Consider the following 25,517-nt stretch of genomic DNA (forward strand, 5'->3'; position numbering starts at 1 on the left):
CATCTGACATTCTATTGTCATTGCTGAGAGCAATGAAAACTTACTCAGTGACAATAGCCTTTGCTGTTTTCACTTGTTTAAAAACACATAGTGATGGAAGTAATGAAAGGCTGTGAAGTTTTGAAAAAGGTGTCCCTCCTTCTCGATCCCCCTCTTGGAAAAAATCTGAAGCGTCCATTGCAAGAGTAGCGATGCGTTACATTTCAATTGACTGTTATGCCACCTCACAATCGTGCATCTACCTGAATTCGACAAGCGTGTACTGTGGAAAGTGTTGTGAATATCGGACACTGCAGTGATCATTCAGACGCAAAATTACCGTTGGTTGCCTTGATTCTTTATATCAATGGAAAATAACTGAGTTCAAAAGAGTTTTAATACGACAGCGTCGTGATTCAGAAATGTATTTCTATACAAACTGGATACGTTTCTCCTGTGACCGTCAGGATGCTACAATTTGCAAACTACATCACCGGTGAAATGGAACGTACCTACGTAACTTCAATGTGAACTTATATGCACCAAAATATAACCATGTCTTGTACCTGCTTTCGATTTAAGCAATCGCAAATTGAGTATGACAATCACGAGATTATGGGTGTTCACTTTAGAATCTATTAAGCACAATGATTGCATGCAAATTAGCTACAGAGGTTAGAGGGATGGGTTAAAGTTTAAAGCGTCAGTTTAACATTTTGAGTTCAGAGTATTACTTTGTGCAATGATACTGGATGTGTCCTCCACTGCAGCCTACAAATCCCTCCCTTCCAGCAGGGTTCACGGCTGACACATTTATTTCAAGTACATATTATGTTCATTTTCGTTGCGATGAGATATTCGCTGTTTTACTTTGAAATGTGTCATATTAAATATCTGGGTTTACAGTATATTGAATTTGTATCGCTTCTCGTAAAGTAATTGCTAACATCTAATTATGGTTTCGACATTTTGAATGATTTTTTTACTTTTAAAGTCGGTTCTGTCCATACCGCTTGACTTGTCCCTGTGCGAATAACCAATGTATTCACTTTGATCTGATTCCAGGCAAAACTTATGGTCCAAAATAGAGTATTGGTGCGTTTGTGGATGGTTTACCATTACCAATTTCGAAGACGAGTACTATCAATGCTCCGGGACAAAGCACTTTATGTGTGCAAAAAGTTTAAAGCTCCCAGCGTGTCGCTACCAGCTAGGAGATGGTAGGTGTAGTTAAGCCTAGCCGTGCAAGTAAATTTACCCAAATCACAAAACCAATTAATAACCACAAAAACACAGATTATTTTACTTTTAACTTGTTTCACTTTTATTCATTCGAACAACGGGGTGTCAATGTTTATATACACAATATATATTAACATTCTTGTCACTTCAGTGAAATGTTTAAAAAACTGACAAAATCTTTATTGATTATGTTGTGACAAATAAAATCGTGGTCGTGGTTCTGACTAACAGTCTACGTGTAACGATAATGATAGCCTTTGCACAAGAAAAATAATAGTTTGTGTTTAAAAGAAAGTCGGCATTTGACATGATATGGGGTGTACAGCAAAACAGTTGATTTCACTGATGATAGAACAAGAATCAAAGAAAATACACTTAAAACTGCAGCTCTGTAGGAGTTTTAACCTTGGACGTGAAACAGAGAGAGCTCTGTTTAGTGTAAATCAGTACCGATCGCGAAGCGACGTGTCTAGTGCCTGTGCCTCAATACCCTTCAAATGTCATATCCTTGACATTTTCAAAATTTCCCCCTCAATTCTCCCGCCCCTGATGAGATGTTTTTTAATGCCGCCTACCGTACTTGTATATCCAATGGAGCTCCTTTTTCAGCTCCATGTTACATTGTATATCCCAAACGTACAGACACTTCATTTAATTGACTCGATTTCCTATACGATATGGACATTAAAGCGAACTCTTTCTTCACCAAATGTATCCAAAATATTAATATATATATTTAAAAGGTAATCAAGCACATTGTTCTTATAACCACATCAAAAAAGTCACCCATATATGCATTTTCGCTTTGAGCTTTCGTAGTGCCCCCTCCCTCCCATGTGGTTTACGTGGTGCGTGCCTTCACACCGTGCGCTGGAAAGTACGCCCTCAATGTTGGAGTTTTGGCATCAATTTTTTGAAAATTATCACCATAATTTGCCAATTTCTGCTCAGGATTCCACCAGAGCCTATCCTAAAGTCCTCAGAACTGTACAATAACTAGAATTGAAGTAACAAGCAGTGTTTCAGTCTTTCTAAAAATTTTCATTGCACTCTAAGAAGACGAAAAACAGTATCTTGCCCACTTTCGCTCTAACGGTCAAAATTGACATCGATTGGACTAGTGAAAGGGATTTTGAGAGAAAGTTGCTCTGGTCACTTTAAAGGGATAACCATCAACGGATAGCACGGGGGTAAGATATCTGATTTCACCGTCAAGTTTTCTGTCGGAAGTACGGACTACTAATAATATAACTTCATAAAATCTATTTTTCAATATAGTTTTACCCACAGACGTAACATCTATGGTTATGTTGATTGGCATATGGTATAAGCACATTACGATATCAATAATTATTATTCAAAATCATATTTATATTTAGTAATGGCTCCAAAGTTCAGTGGAAGCAGAAAAGGTGGCTAGCTATTGTTGTGATTTCACAAAGATTTCTCCTGGTCGCTAAACTCAATTTTCAAATTACGCCCTGCAACTCAACATGTCGCTGTATCAAAGAAACAAACTCTGTTTATTCCTACGCGTGTTGGCAAGCCCATTCTCGTTCGAAATAACACAAGCAGCTCAAACAAAGGATATGCAAATTATTCAAACAGGTGGCATATAACCGATCAAACCAAAGAGGTCAAAGTTGGCAAGGTCGAGGCACACGTATATTTCTTTTCACAGTGTTGTAATAAGTAAGCCTACCGTATATCTAAATCAAGCGGGCTGGTATGGAGTATAATTGTTCTACATTTCGCCTATGAAGCGTTGCTATAGAGGAAAATTGGAATCTTTCCTGCCAGCGGTTGCTATGGAGACAATGTTGTTTGGAGGAGAGGACACTTTTAAACAACTTCCATCTCTGTTATCTTAACATTGTTAAAACACCGCAGATAGTAGGTCTACTGTGCAAGGGTTGATGGCCAATGATTTTAGTGCCACCGTCTTTCCGCATGGCACCGATAAAAGCTGTTGTCTGTCTGTCTATAAAAAGCATTCTCGTAGTATATGATTTTGTTTTATCATCTGCTCAGCAATCATTGTATTACAATTGTGCCTAATTACATTTTCTTTAACGTACATTCCCAAGCAACAAACACTTCATAAAATTGACCCACTTTCCTATGCGATATAGCCAATAATCGAGATGAAAGTGAACTCTTTCGTCACAAAATGTATCCTGAATATATAAACATATACTTAAAATGTGACCGAGCACATTGCTGCCATAACCACATAAAATTACACATAATACATTATCTCTGTGAGATGTTTGCTCAACTTAGGGCTGCATTCACAAACACCTCTACCTCAGGAGGGGGATCCAAATGTAATTCTCCATTTTTTTTCAAGTGCCTCACACCATCCCCCCGTAAGAAACTCAAAATGCGTTCAAATGCCCCTTTCTAACTCGTTATAAATTTGAAATCCCCTTCCAAAGTAAATCGGGACAGATTTTTAAATGTACAGATTTTTCGGGGTGCATGGGTGGTCTTTCTTTTCTTGGGAAGGAGGTCTGAGGGCGCTCTTGTGACATATTTTTCTTTTACAGGAGTAAAACAGATAAATACCCCCCGCCAAATAAAAACACAAACAAACAAACAAACATCGGCGGTCAAACTTAAAAGGTTTGCAATCAGGGTGACTTCCCTCAGCTGTCAGGAAAACTGCACTTAATGACATAATTGTATAAAGGGGTCTTTAGCTGTACCGATTGGTCAATTTTTGGGTACATTTTGTCGGTCTTTCATTATCTGCAGTTTCTTGCTCTATGTACTACGTGTAAGGACCGTAATGATTGCTATTGATAACAAAGTAATTCTTGTCCAGACTTGAATTCAATTTTTATCAAAAACAATGCTTACTGTACACATATGGCTGTGTTGATATGTTAAAAAGTGGACTTTTCACGAGATCGAAAACAAAACCACCAAAAACTTAGCCAAAAGTAACAACAATAAATGTATAACCCAAAACATACTTCATATCAATAAGAAAAAGGTCCGTTTCGAGTCCCCTCCTTAGTCCCCAAAACACAGGCACTAGACACGCCACTTTGCGATCGGTACTGATTCACAGTTAACAGAAAGAGCTCTGTTTACTGTAAATCAGTACCGATGGCGAAGCGACGTGTCTAGTGACTGTACCTCAATACCCTTCAAATGCCGTCTTTCATATCCTTGATATTTTCAAAATTTTCCCCTCAATTCTTCCGCCCCTGATGAGATGTTTTTGAATGCCGCCTACCGTAATTGTATATCCCATTTATATCCCATTGAGCTCCTTTTTCAGCTCCATGTTACATTGTACATCACAAACGTACAAACACTTCATTTAATTGACCCGATTTCCTGTACGATATCGACATTAAAGCGAACCCTTACTCCACCAAATGTATCCATAATGTATAAACATATATACTTCAAAGGTAATCAAGCACATTGCTCTTATAACCACATCAAAAAAGTCACCCATATATGCATTTTCTCTTTGAGATTTCGTAGCGCCCCCTCCCCCCCCCTGTGGTTTACGTGGTGCGTGCCTTCACACCGTGCGCTGGAAAGTGAGCCCTCAACGTTGAAATTTTGGCATCAATTTTTTGAAAATTATCACCATATTTTGCTTATTTCTGCTCAGGATTCCACCAGAGCCTATCCAAAAGTCCTCAGAATTGTACAATAACTAGAATTGAAGTAACAAGCAGTGTTTCAGTCTTTCTAAAAATTTTCATTGCACTCTAAGAAGACGAAAAACCAGTATCTTGCCCACTTTCGCTCTAACGGTCAAAATTGACATCGATTGGACTAGTGAAAGGGATTTTGAGAGAAAGTTGCTCTGGGTCACTTTAAGGGATACCATCAACGGATAGCACGGGGGTAAGATATCTGATTTCACCGTCAAGTCTTTTTGTCGGAAGTACTGACTACTAATTACTTCATAAAATCTATTTTTCAATATAGTTTTACACACAGACGTAACATCTATAGTTATGTTGATTGGCATGGTATAAGCATATTACGATATCAATAATTATTAATCAAAATCATATTTATATTTAGTAATGGCTTCAAAGTTCAATCGAAGCTGAAAGGGAGGCTACCTATTGTTGTGATTTCAAAAAGATTTCTCCTGGTCGCTCAACCAAATTGTCTAATTTCGCCCTGCAACTCAACATATTGGCTATATCAAAGAAACAAAACTCTGCTTATTCCTACGCGCGTTGGCAAGCCCATTCTCATTTGAAATTACACAAGCAGCTCAAACAAAGGATATGCAAATTATTCAAACAGGTGGCATACAACCGATCAAACCAAAGAGGTCAAAGTTGGCAAGGTCGAGGCACACGTATATTTCTTTTCACAGTGTTGTAATGAGTAAGCCTACCGTATATCTAAATCAAGCGGGCTGGTATGGAGTATAACTGCTCTACATTTCGCCTATGCAGCGTTGCTATTGAGGAAAATTGGATTATTTCCTGCTAGCGGTTGCTATGGAGACAATGTTGTTTGGAGGAGAGGACACTTTTAAACATTTCCATCTCTGTTATCTTAACATTGTTAAAACACCGCAGATAGTAGGTCTACTGTGGAAGGGTTGATGGCCAGTGATTTTAGTGCCACGGTCTTTCCGCATGGCACCGATAATTGCTGTTGCCTGTCTGTCTATACCAAGCATTCTCGTAGTAAATGATTTTGTTTTATCATCTGCTCAACAATAATTGTATTACAATTGTGCATGTTCTTTAACGTACATTCCCAAGCAACAAACACTTCTTAAATTTGATCCGCTTTCCTATACGATATAGCCAATTTATGGAGATTAAAGTGAACTCTTTCGTCACAAAATGTATCCAGAATATATAAACATATACTTAAGAGGTGACCGAGCACATTGCTGCCATAACCACATAAAAGAATTGCACATAATACATTATCTCTGTGAGATGTTTGCCCAACTTAGGGCTGCATTCACAAACACCTCTACCTTAGGATGGGGATCTAAATGTAATTCTCAATTTTTTTTCAAGTGCCTCACCCAATCCCCCCGTAAGAAACTCAAAATGCGTTCAAATGCCCCTTTCTATCTCGTTATAAATTTGAAATCCCCTTCCAAAGTAAATCGGGACAGATTTCTAAATGTACAGATTTTTCGGGATGCATGGGTGTGTCTTTTTTTTCCTGGGAAGGAGGTCTGAGGGCGCCCTTGTGACATATTTTATTTTACAGCAAAATCTGCGGATACGTTAATAAAAAATTAATCTTCGAGGGGAAATCTGTGGAAATTTGGTCCAATTAATGCAATATATAGATCATGCACTCGGGGACGTTGGGACGGACCTTTAGAAAACAAATGAAAACTGATGTGCGTCAAAATACCGAGACAGTGTTTATGCCACCTTGTCTGCCACGTATCATCCTACTGCTCATTTGCTTGTAAACACACATATACATTTTTAGTCAGTGAGCGTGTAGATCGACGCAGAAAATCATTGTGTCCAATGCTATGTGAGGTTATTTTGTACTGTCATATGATGTCTTATTCCGCGGCACTCGGTGAGGAATTGTGCTTACGAGGAAAAATATCAAACATGATGAATACGCGGGAATTTGCTGTCATCTGGACTAGCGCAATTGACAAATCCCACACACCCGGCTTTAGCTCTAAACAATGGACGCATTGTGAGCTTGTGGTCTGACACGGCAGGTAGACTGAGAGACGTGACCCGCATCTTACAAGTATTCAATAAGCTAAAGTCATGTCGTATTCTTTGAACAAAACTCTCCAAACAAATTAACACTGGAAAAAATCAAACGCCCTCGGGCCCTTCCCTCCATGATATTATACAGGACAGACATAGGGCCCGTTTACATGTCCGTTACCAGGGGTAGGGGTGGGGGTAGAGGTGTCATATAATATTTAAAGCCTTATTACTTAGCTCAATGATATAGCCTATTGTTATAAGGAATGGGTAAGGGTATCTTTTTAATAGGCTAACCATGCGCCAAATAGCGTTAACAAGCTTTAGGGAGGGGAGGGAGGGTCAGGCTAAATAAAGTACCTCCACAACCCCACGCCTACCCCCAAATGTACGCGCTTCTACCGTTGTCTCTGAGTCTCCTCCGTTATCGAGTGACAAACTAAGTGTACCAATTATGTTGCCCTATTTATACTCATGCATTATAAATATTATGAGATGCGTAATGATATCGCTGCGTAATGAGGCTTTGAATAATATATATTTAAAGCCTTATTACTTAGCTCAATGATATAGCCTATTGTTATAAGGAATGGGTAAGGGTATCTTTTTACCGTCCACATACTGCCTAAAGCGTAAAAATTCTACCTAAACCATAAAACACACAACCCATACCTAAATAAATCAAAAACCTTTATTCAAAATAATTCCCCCATTCCTCATAACAATAGAAACATTCCCAGCAATTAACATATGAGAACATCATTACATCCAAAGAATAAAAGTGATAACCATACACATTCAAACTGAAAAATGAAACAGGTTCATCTCTAAAATAATCACATTGATATTTAATGAAACTAATAGAAATTCATAGCAGTCTCCAGACACAAAATATCAGATGAACAAACAAGTGGCAAATATTCACCCTATACTACACGTACATTGTACAGTCAAATTACAAATCCAAATGTAACAGTTTTCACAGAAAACCAGCTACTGATAAAAGGCTGGTCTACAAGAAGTTACAATATTCTCCAAATTTTCTATTTAAGAGTAATATCATCACGAGTATCAATAGCATCTATTAACCTAGAAGCAGGAGCCTCTGCTTTTCCAACCTTATGGAGCTGCATATAGTGGTTTGCAGTCTTTTCTGATCTCCAACCAACATGGTCCATGAGATCTGAGATCTGTGAACCTGCCAATGCTAAATTATTGCACATGCACTCCTAAAGCTGTGAGGAGTTTCACCTTGGTCAATATTTAACACTTGCAAATATGTTTTCAGACGTTGGTAAATAGCTTGAGAGGATATGGGTTTGTGCACAACTTGACCACATGGGGTTGTTGGACGAAAAAGATAACCAAACCGTAAATCTATATCAAAACTTCTCGCTAACTTAATGTATTCCTCTATCGTACTCACGGCGCATAACGTCTTGTCATTACAACGCTTTATTGCGAATAAATTACTCTGTTCACCTCTTAAGTTTTACCAAAAGTATGATTAAATATGAAACCAGAATTATCTGGCAACCTTACGATTTCCTGAGTTTTGATCTGGCCAAGATCTCCTGCCCTATCTCCGGACATCATTAATACCTTAAATATGGTAATATCTCTAGCATAGACGTATGCTTCAACACGTGAAGTGCTAGACACTAGTTTACTTAAAATGTAATCTAGAAGGATCCTTATCTTATTAGTAAAAATCGGCTTGGCCTGTTTAGGAGTTATATGTGCTTTGGCCTGCTCTTCACCGGATTTCTTAATATATCTGTCAACCAAGGTAGAAGCGATTGGGTTTGTCTTACATAAACCCAGATTTAGCATCACCCCATAAAAGGACTTTAATTTAGCAGCTATATTTTTTAAGGTGCCTAAACGTAGACGTTTAGGACATTCACACTGATCAAACTTTCTGGTAACACTACCCAGGAACGGACATGTATTTATATGAACCTGAGTTCGAGCATGTTTGTCTTTATGGATAAGAAATCTGACAATATCTACTGGCATCGCTTGAGTAAGGTCTTTAGGCTGAGGGAGTCCACTTAAGAAGATTCCAGATTTTGTACCATTTGTCTTTCTGGATTTCATAAGCTGATTTTGAACCCAGTAGTTCATTCATTCGAGCATCGATGATATCAAGATCAACTGAGTGCGCCCTCTGTCGGACGGATAAGGAACTGAGCTGACTACTTTGGCTGAGCAAATATGGCACTGTTTTTTGTCCTCTTGACCAAGAGAATTGCAGAGTAACTGAGTACCACATAACCAACATTCCTAATGAAATATAAAATGTAGAAGTACACAACTTTAATCTTGAAACAGCTGTATTATTCAATAGATGGAGCTTTAATAGTAATTGCCTAACTGCCAAAAGTTGCTGCAAATAACTTTCCTTTAGTTTTCGCGTGAACATAGCCATTTTTTGATGGGACAAGAATGAAATTATCCTCTCCTTTAGACGCAACTTGCACACAGACTGATCCATGTTTCTTAACTAATGGCCACCATAAAGGCGTAAAATTGTGGACTTCTAATAGAACAGTGGCTGATAAACCTTCCGAAATTACATGTCTCACCACTGGCAATTGCAAGCATACAGGGGGAAATATGAACAACCTATCGGCTTCTTGAAACGTATGTGCAAAGAAATTGACCCTTCACAATTAGGTTGGGGATAAGGAGCTACGAAACGAGACAATTTTGCGTTGGAACATATGGCCATCGCATCTACATCATATGGACCAAACTGATCATTTATTCTCTGCCAAGCCGTACTAGTAAGAGTGGTGTCATTTTCGTTTACATTTCTCGATACATAGTCAGCAAGATTGGCTGCTGATCTAACATGGGATAAATTCAACCATACATTTCGTTCTACAGCTACGTGAAATATGTTCTTGAGGATCTGATTGAGTTTTAATGACTTTGAACCAGGAAAACCATTATTCCACGCTTGTACTAATACAAGTGAATCTACAGCCACATCTAATCGTAGATTATCTATTTTATCTCCAAGAGCTAACAAAGTGCGGTGTAGAGCTTCTGCTTCTTTTACGTTTATAGACTCATTCCGGAATGAATCCTCCCAGAAATCGCTTATTTCAACTGACATACTCTCGTTAACGGTGGAATCGGGATGTAAAACAGCCCCCATTTATAAGCGCTAGCATCTGTAAACAATTTAAGAGCATAGTGTCTTTCTTTAAGCCATTTGAACGGACCTGCATTAACAATTATGTTTTGCCATTCCCTTAGCTCTTCTGCTAACTCTTGCCTTATTGGAACAAGAAATGTTGCTTTTCCTGAGCTTTTGACACCGATAGAGCCATTTGACGAATGTATAATCTTGCAGATGGAATTGCAAGCGCGAAAGACATACACTTCCCCATAACTTTTTGAATCAGAGGGAGAGGGACTGCCCGTTTACTAAGAATATCATTCGTTAATTCCAAAAATCTATCAATCTTAATCTGTGGAACAATAAACGCCTCTAAAGACGAGTCAACCTGCATACCTAACATAACTAAAGACTTAACGGGTGTTAGGATACTTTTCTGTAACGCTAAGAAATAACCCGCCAGTACACAAATAGAGGCTAATATAAAAGCCGAAGCTTCTGCGCGTTCAAAAGGAGACAATTTCCTTTCTAACGGGCGTGACATACCAGTAAAGGTCCCGCATGGCGATCGTCAATATATTGGATACATGGAACCCCAAGCTTTCTAGCATAACTAGTGACGGCGTAACCAACAGTATGATAAACATAAGCTGAAAGCTTCCACCCAAACGGCAAAGTATTACACACAAACCAAACTCCCCCCCATTGAAAACCAAAGTATGTTCTATCCGGTTCATATACAAGAATGTGGTCATAACCACTTTTATCATCACACTTGACTTGATAGTCATCTTTGTGCAGGTAACGACTAACATCAACCAACTTGTCGAGCTTGAACGGAATATCTTGAATCCATAGATTTAAGTACCTCATGTCTATACACATCCTTGGCTTCTTGGGCTCAACAACATTGGCATCACAACATGAGGAGGAGGATCACGACCGACAATACCCCAAACCGAAACAGCACCTGTTTTTAATCGGTCAGCTATCGTCTTTGCTATAAATGGAGCAAAATCCTTGTTGCTAGGGGGATTGTTAAACTGTCTAGGAGGAGGCAGATCATGGAAAAACTGTTGTCCTTTAAAACCTCCTGAGAAATGGCGTAGATATGGAGACACTTTCACACCATTCGAAATCCAAGACATGATTTCATGTTTATTTACCAGATCCATCGTAAGCTCATTCCATGCATCTGGGTATTTGTGCAGCTCGCCAGCAATAAACTGATCTGGGTTTCTGAATGACATTTCACTAAGAGATACTTTTCTCAAACCATTGGAGACCAAAGATAACACTTCGAACATGTTACCATCAGGAGCCTGTCCGGGGGTGCCCCCAAGCGTTGTCCAATCATACGAAGTTTTTGGAAGTAGCTTGATATTGACAGGATTCTTTAACTCCCAAACTTGAACAATCTAATGAGGAACAAACAGAAAACTAGGGCTATAATATAAACCAACAGTGCATTCTAGATAACATAAGGGGACACCCCGGACAGGACCATGCGAAAGGCCGGCCTGCAAAATGCAGAGGGCACAGAGAGTGGCCCCCCTATCCGGGAGTTTATTGAACTATGAAAAATGGACTGCTTTAACGGTGAGCACATTATAGGCAAGAATACCCAAGACAAAACAAACACATTCATCATGTTAAACCCTTTTTTATTATGCAAACATCAAACGTTATGAGACAAAGTTTTTTTTTTTTTTTTTTTTTTTTTTTTTTTTTTTTTTTTACACAGGCAAATTATCTTTTACACACTCATAACAATGACACTCTAAGTGAGAATCAAAATACATCTGAACTGGCCAATTCACAATTCTGTACAAGTCAGTCATTCCATCATAATTCAGACTACTTCTTATCTGGACAATTTCTGGCTATATGACCTTTGTTTCCACAACCGTAACACTTAATGTCTCTTCCTCTGCCTGAGGGCGTTGAAATTGATAAGGACGAGGATAACTGCGCGTGTTCTTTAGAAATTTGCCCACTTTTGACGCGATTTCTTCTTCCTCTTTGTTGCCAAGTAGAAGGAGGACTAACTTTCCCGCGTCACTCCCAAAATCATTACTCTCAAATTGTGCTAGCACAGCTCTGAAACGTTGAAGTTTCGAGTGATTCACCAAGGTAGCCCTATCTACCAACACTCTCAGGGCATTTATGATAGCGTATCTCGATGCGCCAGAATGTGCCACATCCATAACTTTTTGCAGAGCTTCATCGACATTCGCAGAGTCTGCCGCTTTCTGTAGCTTTTCCACTTTTTCTTCCAATTGTTTCAAAGCACACGCCACTGGCATCTGAAAAATAGTGCTTAAATTATTTCAACACGTGAGCAAGCATAACACTTCCTTTCATTTTAAAGTTATGCAATTACCCTTCTTAGCACCATTTTCACAAAACAAGACCACTTGTTGCATACCTCAGCGTATGCAAATTTTACAAAGCAAGACCACTTGTTGCATACCTCAACGTATGCAAAATTTTACAAAGCGAGACTACTTGTTGCATACCTCGACGTATGCAAAATTTTACAAAGCAAGACCACTTGTTGCATACCTCAACGTATGCAAATTTTCACGAAGCAAGACCACTTGTTGCATACCTCAGCGCATGCAAATTTTCACAAGCAAGACCACTTGTTGCATACCTCAGCGTATGCAAATTTTACACAGCAAGACCACATGTTGCATACCTCAGCGCATGCAAATTTTCACAAAGCAAGACCACTTGTTGCATACCTCAGCGTATGCAAATTTTCACAAAAACAAGACCACTTGTTGCATACCTCGGCGTATGCAAATTTTCACAGAGCAAGATCACCTGTTGCATACCTCAACGTATGCAAATTTTACAAAGCAAGACCGCTAGTTGCGTCCCTCAACGTAAGCAAAATTAAAGTAAAAAAAAAAAAAAAAAGTAAAAATGGAGGGAAATAAAGATGGTGTCCCTGTAACGCTGAGCAAAAACCGTAACTTCGCACAGGTGAACAAAGACATAACTAAGGAAAGGGAAAAAACTACTAACAAAAGGTATAAAACGCTAATTTACAACACCTAAAAGCACATGTAACAAGCTGCTATATAACAACCACATGTATACAAAAAACAAAAGAGAAAAACTGAATGAAAAGGAAAAAGGAAAAAAAAGAATACAACAAGACAGAAAACAAAGGTATGCTACAAAAAAATTACTAACAAGAAAATAAAATAAAACAGGAGCTAAGGAGAATTTCAAATCGAAAAATTTTCAAACTTATCGCACACACCAATGGAACAAAGGAGAAAAAAAAATAAACAACGTACACAGAACGACTACGATCGAATAAAAAAACCAACACAGTTCAAAAACTGAAAACTCGTGTTCTCAACGAAGATAACAAATAACCGTGTCTCAACGCAACCCCAGAAACATTGAAACTTGACCGACCGCATATGCACGATAAAAAGGGGTAACTCGACAATCAGGCAATGTAAAACTTGAATAGAATGAAAGAAACACATGATATTGAGTCTCACCTGAGATTCAGACTCTTTAGAGGTTGTTTCAGTAACTACTACAGGTGTAGGAACTTGTGCGCTGGTAGAAGGGTTTTGAGCCGGAGTCCTCGCAGCACCAGGATTGTCTTGAGTCGATACCTGAGTAGCAGCATTACCAGAAATTGACGGACGGGACACAGCCGAAGCAAAAGACCTGGTTGCATCTGCTACAGTGTTAGGACGATCCATTCTGTCGTGTTACTGTGGCTCCTCCGTTATCGAGTGACAAACTAAGTGTACCAATTATGTTGCCCTATTTATACTCATGCATTATAAATATTTATGAGATGCGTAATGATATCGCTGCGTAATGAGGCTTTGAATATTGGTCTTATCACAAGCGAAGTTGTGATGTGCACATGTGACTTTTGACAACTCTTTTCAGGTTTTTGTTACATGTGTCAGCAAAAGTTTCTAGGTAACTATTCTTCCCACGGCATAACGAAATATCCAGTATTCAGCTTGTTGACTTTAGCTTTACATGAATATCTGTGTTCAACGTTGTTGGTGTTGGTAATCCTAGTTCACTTAGGTAAAGATTTCAATTTTGGTTTATGACATGACACACTGACAAGCTGCATTGGCAATACAGGGTATTTCAAAATAATTTAGGAAGTAGACCCAAAATACCCAGCTAATTCATGAAACAAATTGCTGAAAAAATGTCAAACGTTATTAGTTACTGTAGCCTTTACATTAAGAACAAAAGCAGGGACATGTAAATAATATCAATTTTCCTCCAGATACGGCGCGAAGTCGCGGAAGGGGATCATCAATTTGTGATTATCTTCTAAAAGGGGAGGGATCATCAAAATGTTTTGACTAGTGTAGGAGGGGTTTTGTTACTTTAATGGACGAGCAAGATGAAGTTGCCAGCTCGTACCGGCTGAATGCACCCCACGGCCCGTTTTGTCACTCCCAATGAGTTTGTTCACACCTGTATGATTGCCTCAAACTTTCATAAATCTTATTTATAAAAGTAGCTTATATTACCAGGTACCCAATCAAAAGGATTCACCGCATTCCACCACCCCCTCGGTACTACTTGGCGGTCTTGTGCGGATGGCATATCATACATGACGAGCAAAGACCATAAAATGTGTGACAACATAAAAAGCCTTGGTCTATTGATGGACGAGACTTTCAGAATGTAAAAACGATGAGAAATTATAGGAGGAGCTATATACTTGGTCGATTGTCATGACGAATATAATAATAAGAAGGATCCTGATATAGTGGGCATTGTTTAATAATATCAAAATTTCGCATTTCGCCGTCTTTGATTGATCGATCAATTGAATCCAGAAGCCATACATCCTTGATAAACACGATCGAAACTTCCAGCGACGAGTAACGTCTCAGGTAACGTATCAGTACCTCTTCCGATAAGTTTTAATATCTTTGCTAATAATTTCAAACCCAAGTAGTTGCTCCTTTGCCCTTGTAGGTGACTGGGTGCCGTACGTTGTGCTCGATTGAAAATTTACCTTATTATTATCGTCAATAAGATGGTTAAAATCAAATGCACCTTTTGTACGAATGATAACCGTAAAACGCTTTACTAACATTTTAACGAAAACTTGATTGAGATTTGAACAACTAAAACAATTTTTGAGTTGCGCTCAAATGTGGCTGCCGCAAATATACTGTACGCCTAAACGCCGAATTTCAATTTAAGGTGGGGCTGCATGTTGCCACATAGTTTTTTCAAATGAACATTTCTCATCTTAGATGACAATTTGCAAGGAAACCCCCTCATACTATATTTTCAAAAGTAGAGAATCTCATGTTTAGTATGGTAGCAATAGTTAATTCGAAGGATGAAGGGGTTGTTTTTTGGTAAAAAACCTCAATTTAGGTATTGAAAATAAAAATAAAGTCAAAAACTTGAATCTATTTTATGAAATGAAATATTTCACTTGAAAGAATAATGTATGTAGAAAAAACAACTTTTTAAATTTTTTATGACCTATCCTCATTCTAAATTGGCATGGTTTGAAAGACGGATACTCAAAATAAGTTTGTAAAAACATAATTAGCAAAATTAAAATGCATCTTATTCAAAATTTAAGAACTTTATTGCCAAACAAAATTGTCGTTTTGTTTCATAGCATTTACAAAACATATGTGAAAATTTCACAAAATTGATCCAGCCAGAGTGTAGTTAAATTCTTTGTAAACATTGAACTTGGGAGAAAAGAGAAGTGGGAAATCGGGTGATTTGCATACACTTGCATAAATTAACACTTTTATCACGTAACTTATGACTGCTTTACAAGCTAAAAGGTGAACCCAACCAATGTTTTAATCTTGGGTCAAAAAAATTAATTAAAATTGAATGAATATTGCAAAAATATGATTTAGGAGCAAAATACGCTGTGTTAGGTGCAGCGCATCCAGAAATGATTAAATACATCACCAAGCAATGAATTTGCCTCGAAGACAGATATTCAGACTCTCAAACTTTCACAATTCTTTTCTGATATACCACTTAAGGGATTCACTTTAAAGCTCTTGGTGTAAGAAAACTTTTCACCAGCTTAGATTTTAGAAATTCGAAAATTTTCCTACATAGAGTTAAAGGGACAAAGCCGCCCATTTTTCATGGGTTTTGTTTGACACGAGATACTATATATATTGTTTGACATGTTGAAAGATACTGAATGAATGGGGGACCATGATATATTCGACCCTGGTTTTAGACGCGATACATGAAACCATCGCGAGAATTAATTAATGGTCATGACCATTAATTCATTCTCGTAGTGGTTTAATTTAATTTGTCTAAAACCTTGGTTTAATATATGCATGGTCACCCATTCATTCAGTATCTATCAACATGTCAAACAATATATATAGTATCTCGTGTCAACAAAATCCATGAAAAATGGGCGGCTTTGTCCCTTGAACACAGGGATGGCGGCCATTATGAGTTTTAAATATCGGTAAATATTGAGTTATTTGCTTCTCTAGTACCATTATATTATTATTCCATGATTTATCCATACTTTTTAGTGTTTTTATTAGTTTTCTGATCTGTACAGCTTTTTATTAATTTTGTAGGACTCAATGGAAGATTACGGCCCAATTGGGAAACTCACTCAATTGGTGTCTATAAATGGGTTATCCTGTAATGTGAATAAATAAATGAATAAATAAATAAATAAATAAATACATACATACATACATACATACATACATACATACATACATACATACATACATACATACATACACACACACACATACATACATACATACATACATACATACATACATACACACACACATACATACATACATACATACATACATACATACATACATACATACATACATACATACATACATACATACATACATACATACATACATACACAACATGAGATAGTTTTGGCTTGAGATGAAATTGTGGCCGGGTTGGTCTTAATCTAAGAGGGTCAGACCAAATTGATTTGTAGTAATTAAAATATGGCCGAGTTAACCCTGACTTTTATCGTGAGTAACTTTTATATCATGAAAGTAACAGGAGACAAACGCTAATCCTTTCTAGCCATCACCAAAAGGGGGTTAGATGAAATCGACAATGTCGTCTGACTTCTATGTTTGAGTCTAATATTAGAAGAGGGACGTCACTTCAGTGGACTGCCATACTTTTTGTCCGATAATAGGATGTGAGGGATGATATCGCCTAACTACAATATACTGAGTGAAAGTCTAATGTCAAAAGGGGTCTTTAGTAAGTGCCTGGCAAGCTATTTTGTCGTTTAAGTATCCGATAAGAATTGATAATACCGTCTAAATTCTAAATTTGAGTCATTTCTAATATTAGAAGCGATGGAGTCGTGAAGACACATTGTCGAATAATATCATGTCAACAATCTAAATCTAAAAATATGTCCGTGTTAGTACATAGGTATCGTGCTCCTGACACACTCTAACTTGCGAAAGCGCATTCATGCCCGTATGTGAACGCGGAATAAAAGCAGTATTCGACCGTTTCAGTTAGGGACCTCCTATGACCTGTAGGACACGTCTCAATTAGCTTTTAAACAAATCTTTCTATTACATGTTAACACTTAAAACACTCTATAGAGACTTCCACTCACCACTCTATTGTACGCTACTTCCTGGCCTTAGGCAAGAGAACGGTGGCTTTGATGATTTCGTATTGTCACTGACCGACTTTGAAGGGAAAAGCTTTCACTCATTCTGGTAAAAAAGCACCTTGAGGCTGTTCGCCATAAACTAAAAAAACATCTCATAAACTTTATAGACTGTGACTGGGAGGCTGACTAGGAGGTTTTCGGCATGATCTATCTGTATGCTTCACTGCTTCCATCCACCACTGTAGTACTGCAACCTACATTTCGGCACAGAGGCTAAGCTATCTCAAAGAGAGAGATACTTAGCTCGACATTGACATATCAGGTATAAAGTCCCAATCCCATTGGGAGATATTCTTTTTCAGGTGTTTTAACTTTCACAGATACATTTTTGTCCTTTTATTTAACTTTGCATCAGTCTTTCATAATGGATTGTTCCTTAAAAATTTCTGTTATAATTTCCTGATGGCATTGAGATTTCATTGTGACTTTGATCGATACTACATGTAAACAAATTAACAGCTACTACTCTGTCTACTACATATGATTCAAAAAGTAATTTAGAATTTGTTTTGTCCAAATGTTTTATTTCTAAACAAACTTTGTACATACATTCAGTGCATCATACATTATTAACATAAGCTAAGATATTGTAATCACTACTATGTAAGATTTCAATCACTACAACCTGGATATTGTTTGATGCGAACTTTCTCTCTACCTCATCATCTGGTCTGCACAGCTTGGTTAGGCCAGTACAATCTAATCCTCCATATATGAACTGAGAAGAGTCCCTGTATAAATAAATACCAATGGTGTATCATCAAGTGTTTAAGTTTTACGTAATCTAGTTTCAACTGATTGCTGCCCAGAACTGAACTCAGTATTTTTTAGTTATCAGATACGTAATGGAATTTTGTGAGACTTCACTAACTGATAATTTTATAAAGATATTGATAGGGCTATGTTAATATAGGGCTATATTGTAAAGAATTAGATTTGACATGAAATTTTTGTATCCCAGGAAATGTGAGCTTTGTTTGAGGGCGTAACATTCAAATCCATGAATTAATGTAATAAGTAAAATGTTGCTGCAGTGTTCATTCTCAACAAAAAAGAGTTGTATTGCCGATATGGAGATTTACCTTGATTGAAGTTGAAGGACTTGCTGGTTCAAGTCACCTGATGACAGAAATGATTTGCCAAATTGGGATAAAGAGTTACGCCATTGAACATAGTTGGAGAATTTATTTTAACTTTTGTGAAAACATCATATTCATTGAAATTTATTGATTCACTTTGCATCATGTGAAGTTTTAATAAATCAGCATAGAATATGACAAGTTCATGCCAGTAAAGAAGAGTTTTTTTCCATAGGTTTACTCTTTGTTTAAATTTGTATAGCCAAACCTGTTGCATTATTAGTAATAGTGAAAGAAAAGTTTTTTGCTTCATTAACAATGAATCAATGTAATAAATGAATTAAAAATGATCAGAGAACACTCTTAATTTAGAGCTTTCATAGTGTTTTCACAAGACTCTTATTCTTAAGTTTATTTCTTGTTCCTCATATTTTTTTAAGTAAAAAAGTTGACTGCCATGTATCCTAACAATTTCTTCTTCTTTAATACTGTAGATTTTTACTGAACTATGCATGCACCGGACTGTAATCTCAGTTTTTTATCAAATGAGCTTTTCTGTAGTTCATTTAAATTTTACATATGTCTGAATTTTGACTTAGTAAAAATGCATCAAGAAATACCGTACGAGTCTAAATGATTCTTTCTATATTGAAATGCTAGATATGTATGACATATACCGTAGACTCTTGGCAAACTTCAAACATCTGAATATGATTTGAAAATAGTCATGGTTTTCAAGTTTTCATTTAGCCTTTTCAGCACTTCATGGGTGTTGATCCATACATGGTGGTGCTGCTCACAATACTAGAAATATGGCATAATTCTCTCCATGAATTGTACCATCAGAGATTCCTGAGAATGAAATTTACTGTGCCAAAAAATATATGACCTCAAAAATGTATCACACATACTCAAACCCTTGAAGGATAACAGTTGCTCTGAAGATTGCCATCAAGACACTGTGAGCCATAATGGTTTCTGGAAATTTACTGCTCAGTAGAACGACTTGTCAAGAGTAAACAGAACATTTGCACAATATCATCAGCCAACTGTCAATGTGACAGCATATTTATCTGATTGTGATCAAAGAAACTGTAATAATAATAATATAATAATAATAATAATAATTTGGTTCATCATAATTGAGATGATACTTCCTTTACACTGTTACAGAGTGCTAATCTCAACTGTTTACTTAAGTGTAGTTCTGCTCTGCAAATAATGCAATTGTGTAATCAGGGTTGACACGAGAATAAGACTCCTCTTGCCCTTTCTAACCTGATCGCCAAATTTGCATGCTTTTTTGCATTTATTCTGCAGACAAAAGACTTACTTTTCGCTAAGCAACAGTACATGGTGTGCTTCATGCCCTATTGTAAGGGCATACCTTATCCAACCACAGGGTGGGGCCACGTACCAGAACGAAACCCAACTGTAGCACAGAACCTCAAAACAGGCTGTGTAAGATGGCATGTCCACAGGGAAACCTCAATGAGTATGCACACTGCCCCTCCCCAGACCACCTGGGAAACCAACACTAGGCCTGTGAGATTAAGCACCTACCCCTCAGCCATTGCAATTCAAGGACGATTCCCACTATTTTAATTCATTCATTGCAGCCAGTTGTAATTTTATTCATTGCGGCCGGAAACTCCCCTAAAACTGAACCGAAGACCAAAAGTTCACCCATTTACTCCTGCACAACATGGCCCATGGAGTCGATATTGGGTAGCAGAGCACCATGCACACTTGTCAAGTTCGGCAGATCGTCCATGTAGCCGACACGAACACGAAGTGTCTGTTACCGGCTACCGAAAACTATGAAAACAGTAAAGAATGAGCTACAAAATCACTATCAGTTTAAGTTGAAGGTAGAATAAGTCTGTGTCTTTGTATAAATACTATAAAAATAGTAGAAAGTGAGCAACCAGCTGAAAGTTAGTTGAGGAGACCTTTACCGCATATCATTTGCATCTCATTGTCGGCTACATGGACTGTGTGCCTCAAGTTCATCACCACGAACACTTCTTACACAATGCCATCTCCACTAAACACAACCCTAAATTTGTACTTGATGCCATCTACAAGGAGTTTTAAACTTGAACATGCCATAGGCCCATTTTCCAGACTCCACTGCTTAACTGTGTCATTGCAACTAAGTAACTCACTCGGCACACTGATAAACCCAAGAAAGACATAGGGTTCACCACATCGTATGATGGATCTGTCCCACCGAACAGACAAAAGTATCAACACCTACATTCACAAAGACAACTACTTGTACTCGCTCTACTTGACTTTCCTGCAATATAGCCATCACACAGAAATATGGCCTGGGCACCCTTACTTGTGAAGATTGCAGGTGTAAAGAATGATGCAAAAATTGTCAGTAGAACTGTACAAATTAAAAAGGCCTGAAATTTGCCCAATAAAACACCTCTTGGTAGCATCAAAACAGTTGTATGGCACAGGAATTACATCTGTTTTCTTAGCACCCAAACAAGGAATGTTATGACTAAACATGATACACAATCTCACTAAAATATGATGCCATATTTCCCAAAAGTACACAATCAAAAATGCCTTGATCTTCACAGGTGTGACAAGGAAGTACTATAAACCAGACACAGTGAGTCGTACTTAAATTTACACCATGTGTTAGTTTTGCGCAAACCTTGTTCCACATAAGCAAAAACCTGCCAAAGTGATTTTGAATGGATTCAATTCCTTTCAACCTGATGCTTTGATATTGTGATAAAAATGCTATCATATTGTATTCTAACATTGGTCTGGGAAGCGTAGTGTATAAAATGATGTAAAACAATAATATCGTCAATTATATTAAAATGAGACTAAGAAGGAGCTGCACATTGCCAACACAGATTTTTTCAAAGGAATATTTCTCATCAAAGATGACAGACAAGGAAACCCCTCATAATATATTCTCAAAAAGTAGAAAATTTAAAGTTTAGTATGGTAGCAATAGTTTACTCAGATGAAGGGGTATATATTTGGGGTAAAAACCTCAACTTAAATATTATAAAAAATTCATTTAATATATTAAGTTGACACTATTTTCTGAAATGTAATATTTCACTTGGAAGAAGAGTATATGTAGAATAAACCTACTATTTTATTTTGCATTATCTCCCTCATTCTAAAATGGCATGGGTTAAAAGACTGACACTCAGAACAAGTGATTAAAAACATGATAAATTAAAAAGCCTCTTATTCAAAATGTAAGAACTATATTGCCAAACAATAAAGCCATTTGTTATATAGCATTTAAAGAACATTATGTGAAAATTTCAGTACATTTGGCCAAGCCAGAGTGGAGTTAAATTCTTTGGAAATCATGAAATTGGGAGAAAAGAGAGGCCAGAAATTCAGGTAATTTGCACACATTTGCATAAATTAACAATTTTTTTATCGTGCAACTTACTACTGCTTGACAAGTTAAAAGGTGCATTTGCAAAACAAGTGATTTTGAGCAAAATACTCTGTGTTGGATGCAACCACCCCCTTAATAAAACAACCATGAGATATGCCTTGACCAAAATATGATCAACTCAGCATCTAAAATTGTTTGAGCTTTGAGTTTCTGTTATCAAGTGATTATCAAAAATTATAGGTCAGAGCTCTATAGGTTTCCTTCGAAGGATGTGGTCATTATGCTGTGCACTTACTGAATCATAATGTTAAGAAGTTCGATTGTGAGCCCTCTTTAACTCAAGAATCATTTACATCAATGACCGAGGTCATAAGAAGTTTCTCCTAAGGGACTAATCAGAGACTACATGCCGTATTTTACAAGACTCCCAATGTCGTTTACTGGAGTGACTGTCTGTTTGGAAATTACCTCGATTTGTCATACTCCGGAAGTTACTTCATACCATAAAGCTAGGATATGACGCACCATCAATATTCCTCTGTGTCTTCTATCAGATAAGTAACTTTTGAACCACTTTAAGAAATCATTGTGGAAACCATAGTCACTTTATATTTATTTATTTATTTATTTATTTATTTATTTATTTATTTATTCCGTCATCCAACGAGTACCGGTGCTAGCCCATTTACAGGATGAAGTACCAATAACCCACTACCCCAATGGAGCACAGGGTCATGAGTAAAGTGCCTTGCTCAAGGGCACAATACTGAGCTACTGAGTCTCTAATTCACCGTCCTCCGACAATGAATCCGCTACTCTGAATCTACCGGGACTTGAACTGTGTCTCAAAGTCACCATCCTCCGCTAGTGAGTCCATTACCCTAACAACTGGTCCAAAGTGCCTCTGAAGTAAGAGAACAAGATCCACTTTATGAAAGACTTTGCCAAAATCTATGTAAATGGCATCTAACTGTGACCTAGCTACTGTCAATGGCATTGCAAGCAATTTTTTCGATGAGATTGATAGATTTGAGGTGGTTTTGGACCATGTTCCTGACAAAACCAATGTTGGTTACAGGGTAGATATGAGGGTAAATGCTGTCAGTGAAAATTCGTTCAAAATCATCCGATGCACTTGTAGGTATAAAAAGTCAAGTCTGTAATCGATGACACAAACTCCTACATTAGGGAGCCGTCATTATTTATGGCCTGGGGGGGGGGTCGGAGGAATCTGAGGGGGGTCACTCAAAAAATCGAAAGCTACAAGGGGGGGGGGGTTGCTCAAAAGTGGAGAACAAGAAAGGGGGGCTACTCAATTTTGTTGATATGTACTGAAGCATTTAGTGGAGTTACGAATTAATACAACAATAATAGTAAAGATATGTATATTCATACCCGGTATTTGTGTACACACACACACACACACAATAATATATATATATATATATATATATATATATATATATAATATATATATATATATATATATATATATATATCATAATACAGGTGGTTTCAAGTAGAAACTAAAATCTCATTACGCTATGTGTTTCACGTTATTGTGATCTTCAGACGAGAATGATCAGCTATTCGACATGGCAAGCCTTACGTTAGAGGCTAGTACTGAGTACATTTTTCCGTATTTCCTGATTAAAGATTGATATACTTGCCTGATCATCAATGAGAAACGTCTGCTTTCCATATTCTACATTGTATAGGTTACCGATAGGGGATAATGTGTAAAGCAAGCTAATTCTGATTCTATAAAGTTTAAAACCAGTGGAATGCCTTGACAACAAACCCATCTTTTATTGCAGGAAAATAATAATAAATAATAAATGTGAATAAATGTATGTCTGTCGCTATTTTTTCGTTTTCAAAAAATGTAATTGAAATCAGTGAACTGGAATATAAGTTTTGGAATACTGTCTCAGATTTCTGTTCCTTTGAGTTTTTTATATGAAAAAAATCTGAAAAAATACTCCCCAAGTGCCACCAAATAACACCATTTTAATCTCTATTTTTTCAAAAGCTCCAATGGCAGGAGGGGGGACACCCCCCTCCTGACCTCCCCCCGCGACCACTTTTGCGGTCGCTTGTGGTGCTTTCGTACCACATCTTCCCCTCTTGTGAACAAATCCTATGGAGAACACTGCATGTCAGCGGAGCACTGGATACAGACCTGTACATCAGCCCCTGTCACAGCAATGAAACCTCTTTCCGACACATACCTGTGCCACGGGGTTTAATCAGGGGCTGTTTTTTTTTGGGGGGGTCACTCAAAATTCTGTAGCAGACAGGGGGGGGTTACTCAAACACGTCATGGTTGGCAGGGGGGTTACTCAAAATTTTGGAGTTTCGAAAGCAATTCCTCCGACCCCCCCCAGGCCGTAAATAATGACGGCTCCCTTAGTATTGAAATACTCGACACATTTTGACAGAATGTCGCTGTTCAGATTATCACTATGCTGGGCTTGGTTTGTGTCCAAAAACATGATAGGAGATCGTGAATCTTACCCAGGTTAATGCCAAACATTGTAGGCAACATATAACAATGCTGGCAAACTGAGGAACACCAGGATATTGAAATCAGATTTTGTAAAGACTGGATAGCAATAATTGTTAAATAGATCTACCTTCTCCTTAGTATATTGTTGTACTTAAATGACTGATGAGGACGAGTGGTCCTTTGATCTCGCCCTCTCCAGAGACAAGTCATTGTTGATGACACAGTCCCCATTTGTTAATTAGTAATTTGATTACAGGTCCTCGGAGAGTGAGGATAGAGTCCTCTTCATTAATGGCGTCTGTGATTAAAAATACTGCAATATAGATGAGGCTAAATTCTAAATGGCCGAGAATTAGCTCCATGTGGTGAAAACGTAAAACCAATCTCTGAGACTGCCACCCTAATCACAAAAGATCGTTAAAATTTGATGATTCAAGTAGTAATTAATCAACAGGATTTCGCCAAACATTTTTCAATTCATACAACACAGACAGATTATCACCTGTACCACATTTCATACATTAGCTTCTGGACATTCACCCTAAAACAAAACTTCATCATGTATGCAAATTTGGAATTACTTTAAATGACACTGTTATGTGTCAATGAATTTCATAGCACTGTGAGATTAATCTCTTTACCATATTTCACAAAGTTGATGTAGTATTTCTGGACATATCACTCAAATCATGAAAGTTCATTAATTATATGCAGATTAAAAATTTATTAAATGGCACTGATTATGCAAATGAGCAAAAAGTATGAACACTCACAAAA

At 37.5% G+C, this 25,517-nt stretch overlaps 1 protein-coding gene across 1 annotated transcript; it reads right to left on the bottom strand.

The window, feature by feature from the left end:
• Nucleotides 1-9,044: 9,044 nt before the first annotated feature.
• LOC139144525 (uncharacterized) lies at nt 9,045-13,907 on the bottom strand. The gene is made up of 3 exons (XM_070715222.1): nt 13,572-13,907; nt 11,214-11,465; nt 9,045-9,203 (listed from the first exon to the last, which is right to left on the bottom strand). Exons 1-3 carry the CDS (start codon nt 13,779-13,781, stop codon nt 9,045-9,047), a joined length of 621 nt encoding a protein of 206 aa, XP_070571323.1. The 5' UTR covers nt 13,782-13,907.
• Between the last annotated feature and the right edge of the window lie 11,610 nt (nt 13,908-25,517).

The sequence above is a fragment of the Ptychodera flava genome, chromosome 11 (genome assembly GCF_041260155.1).
Source record: "Ptychodera flava strain L36383 chromosome 11, AS_Pfla_20210202, whole genome shotgun sequence".
Lineage (NCBI taxonomy): Eukaryota > Metazoa > Hemichordata > Enteropneusta > Ptychoderidae > Ptychodera > Ptychodera flava.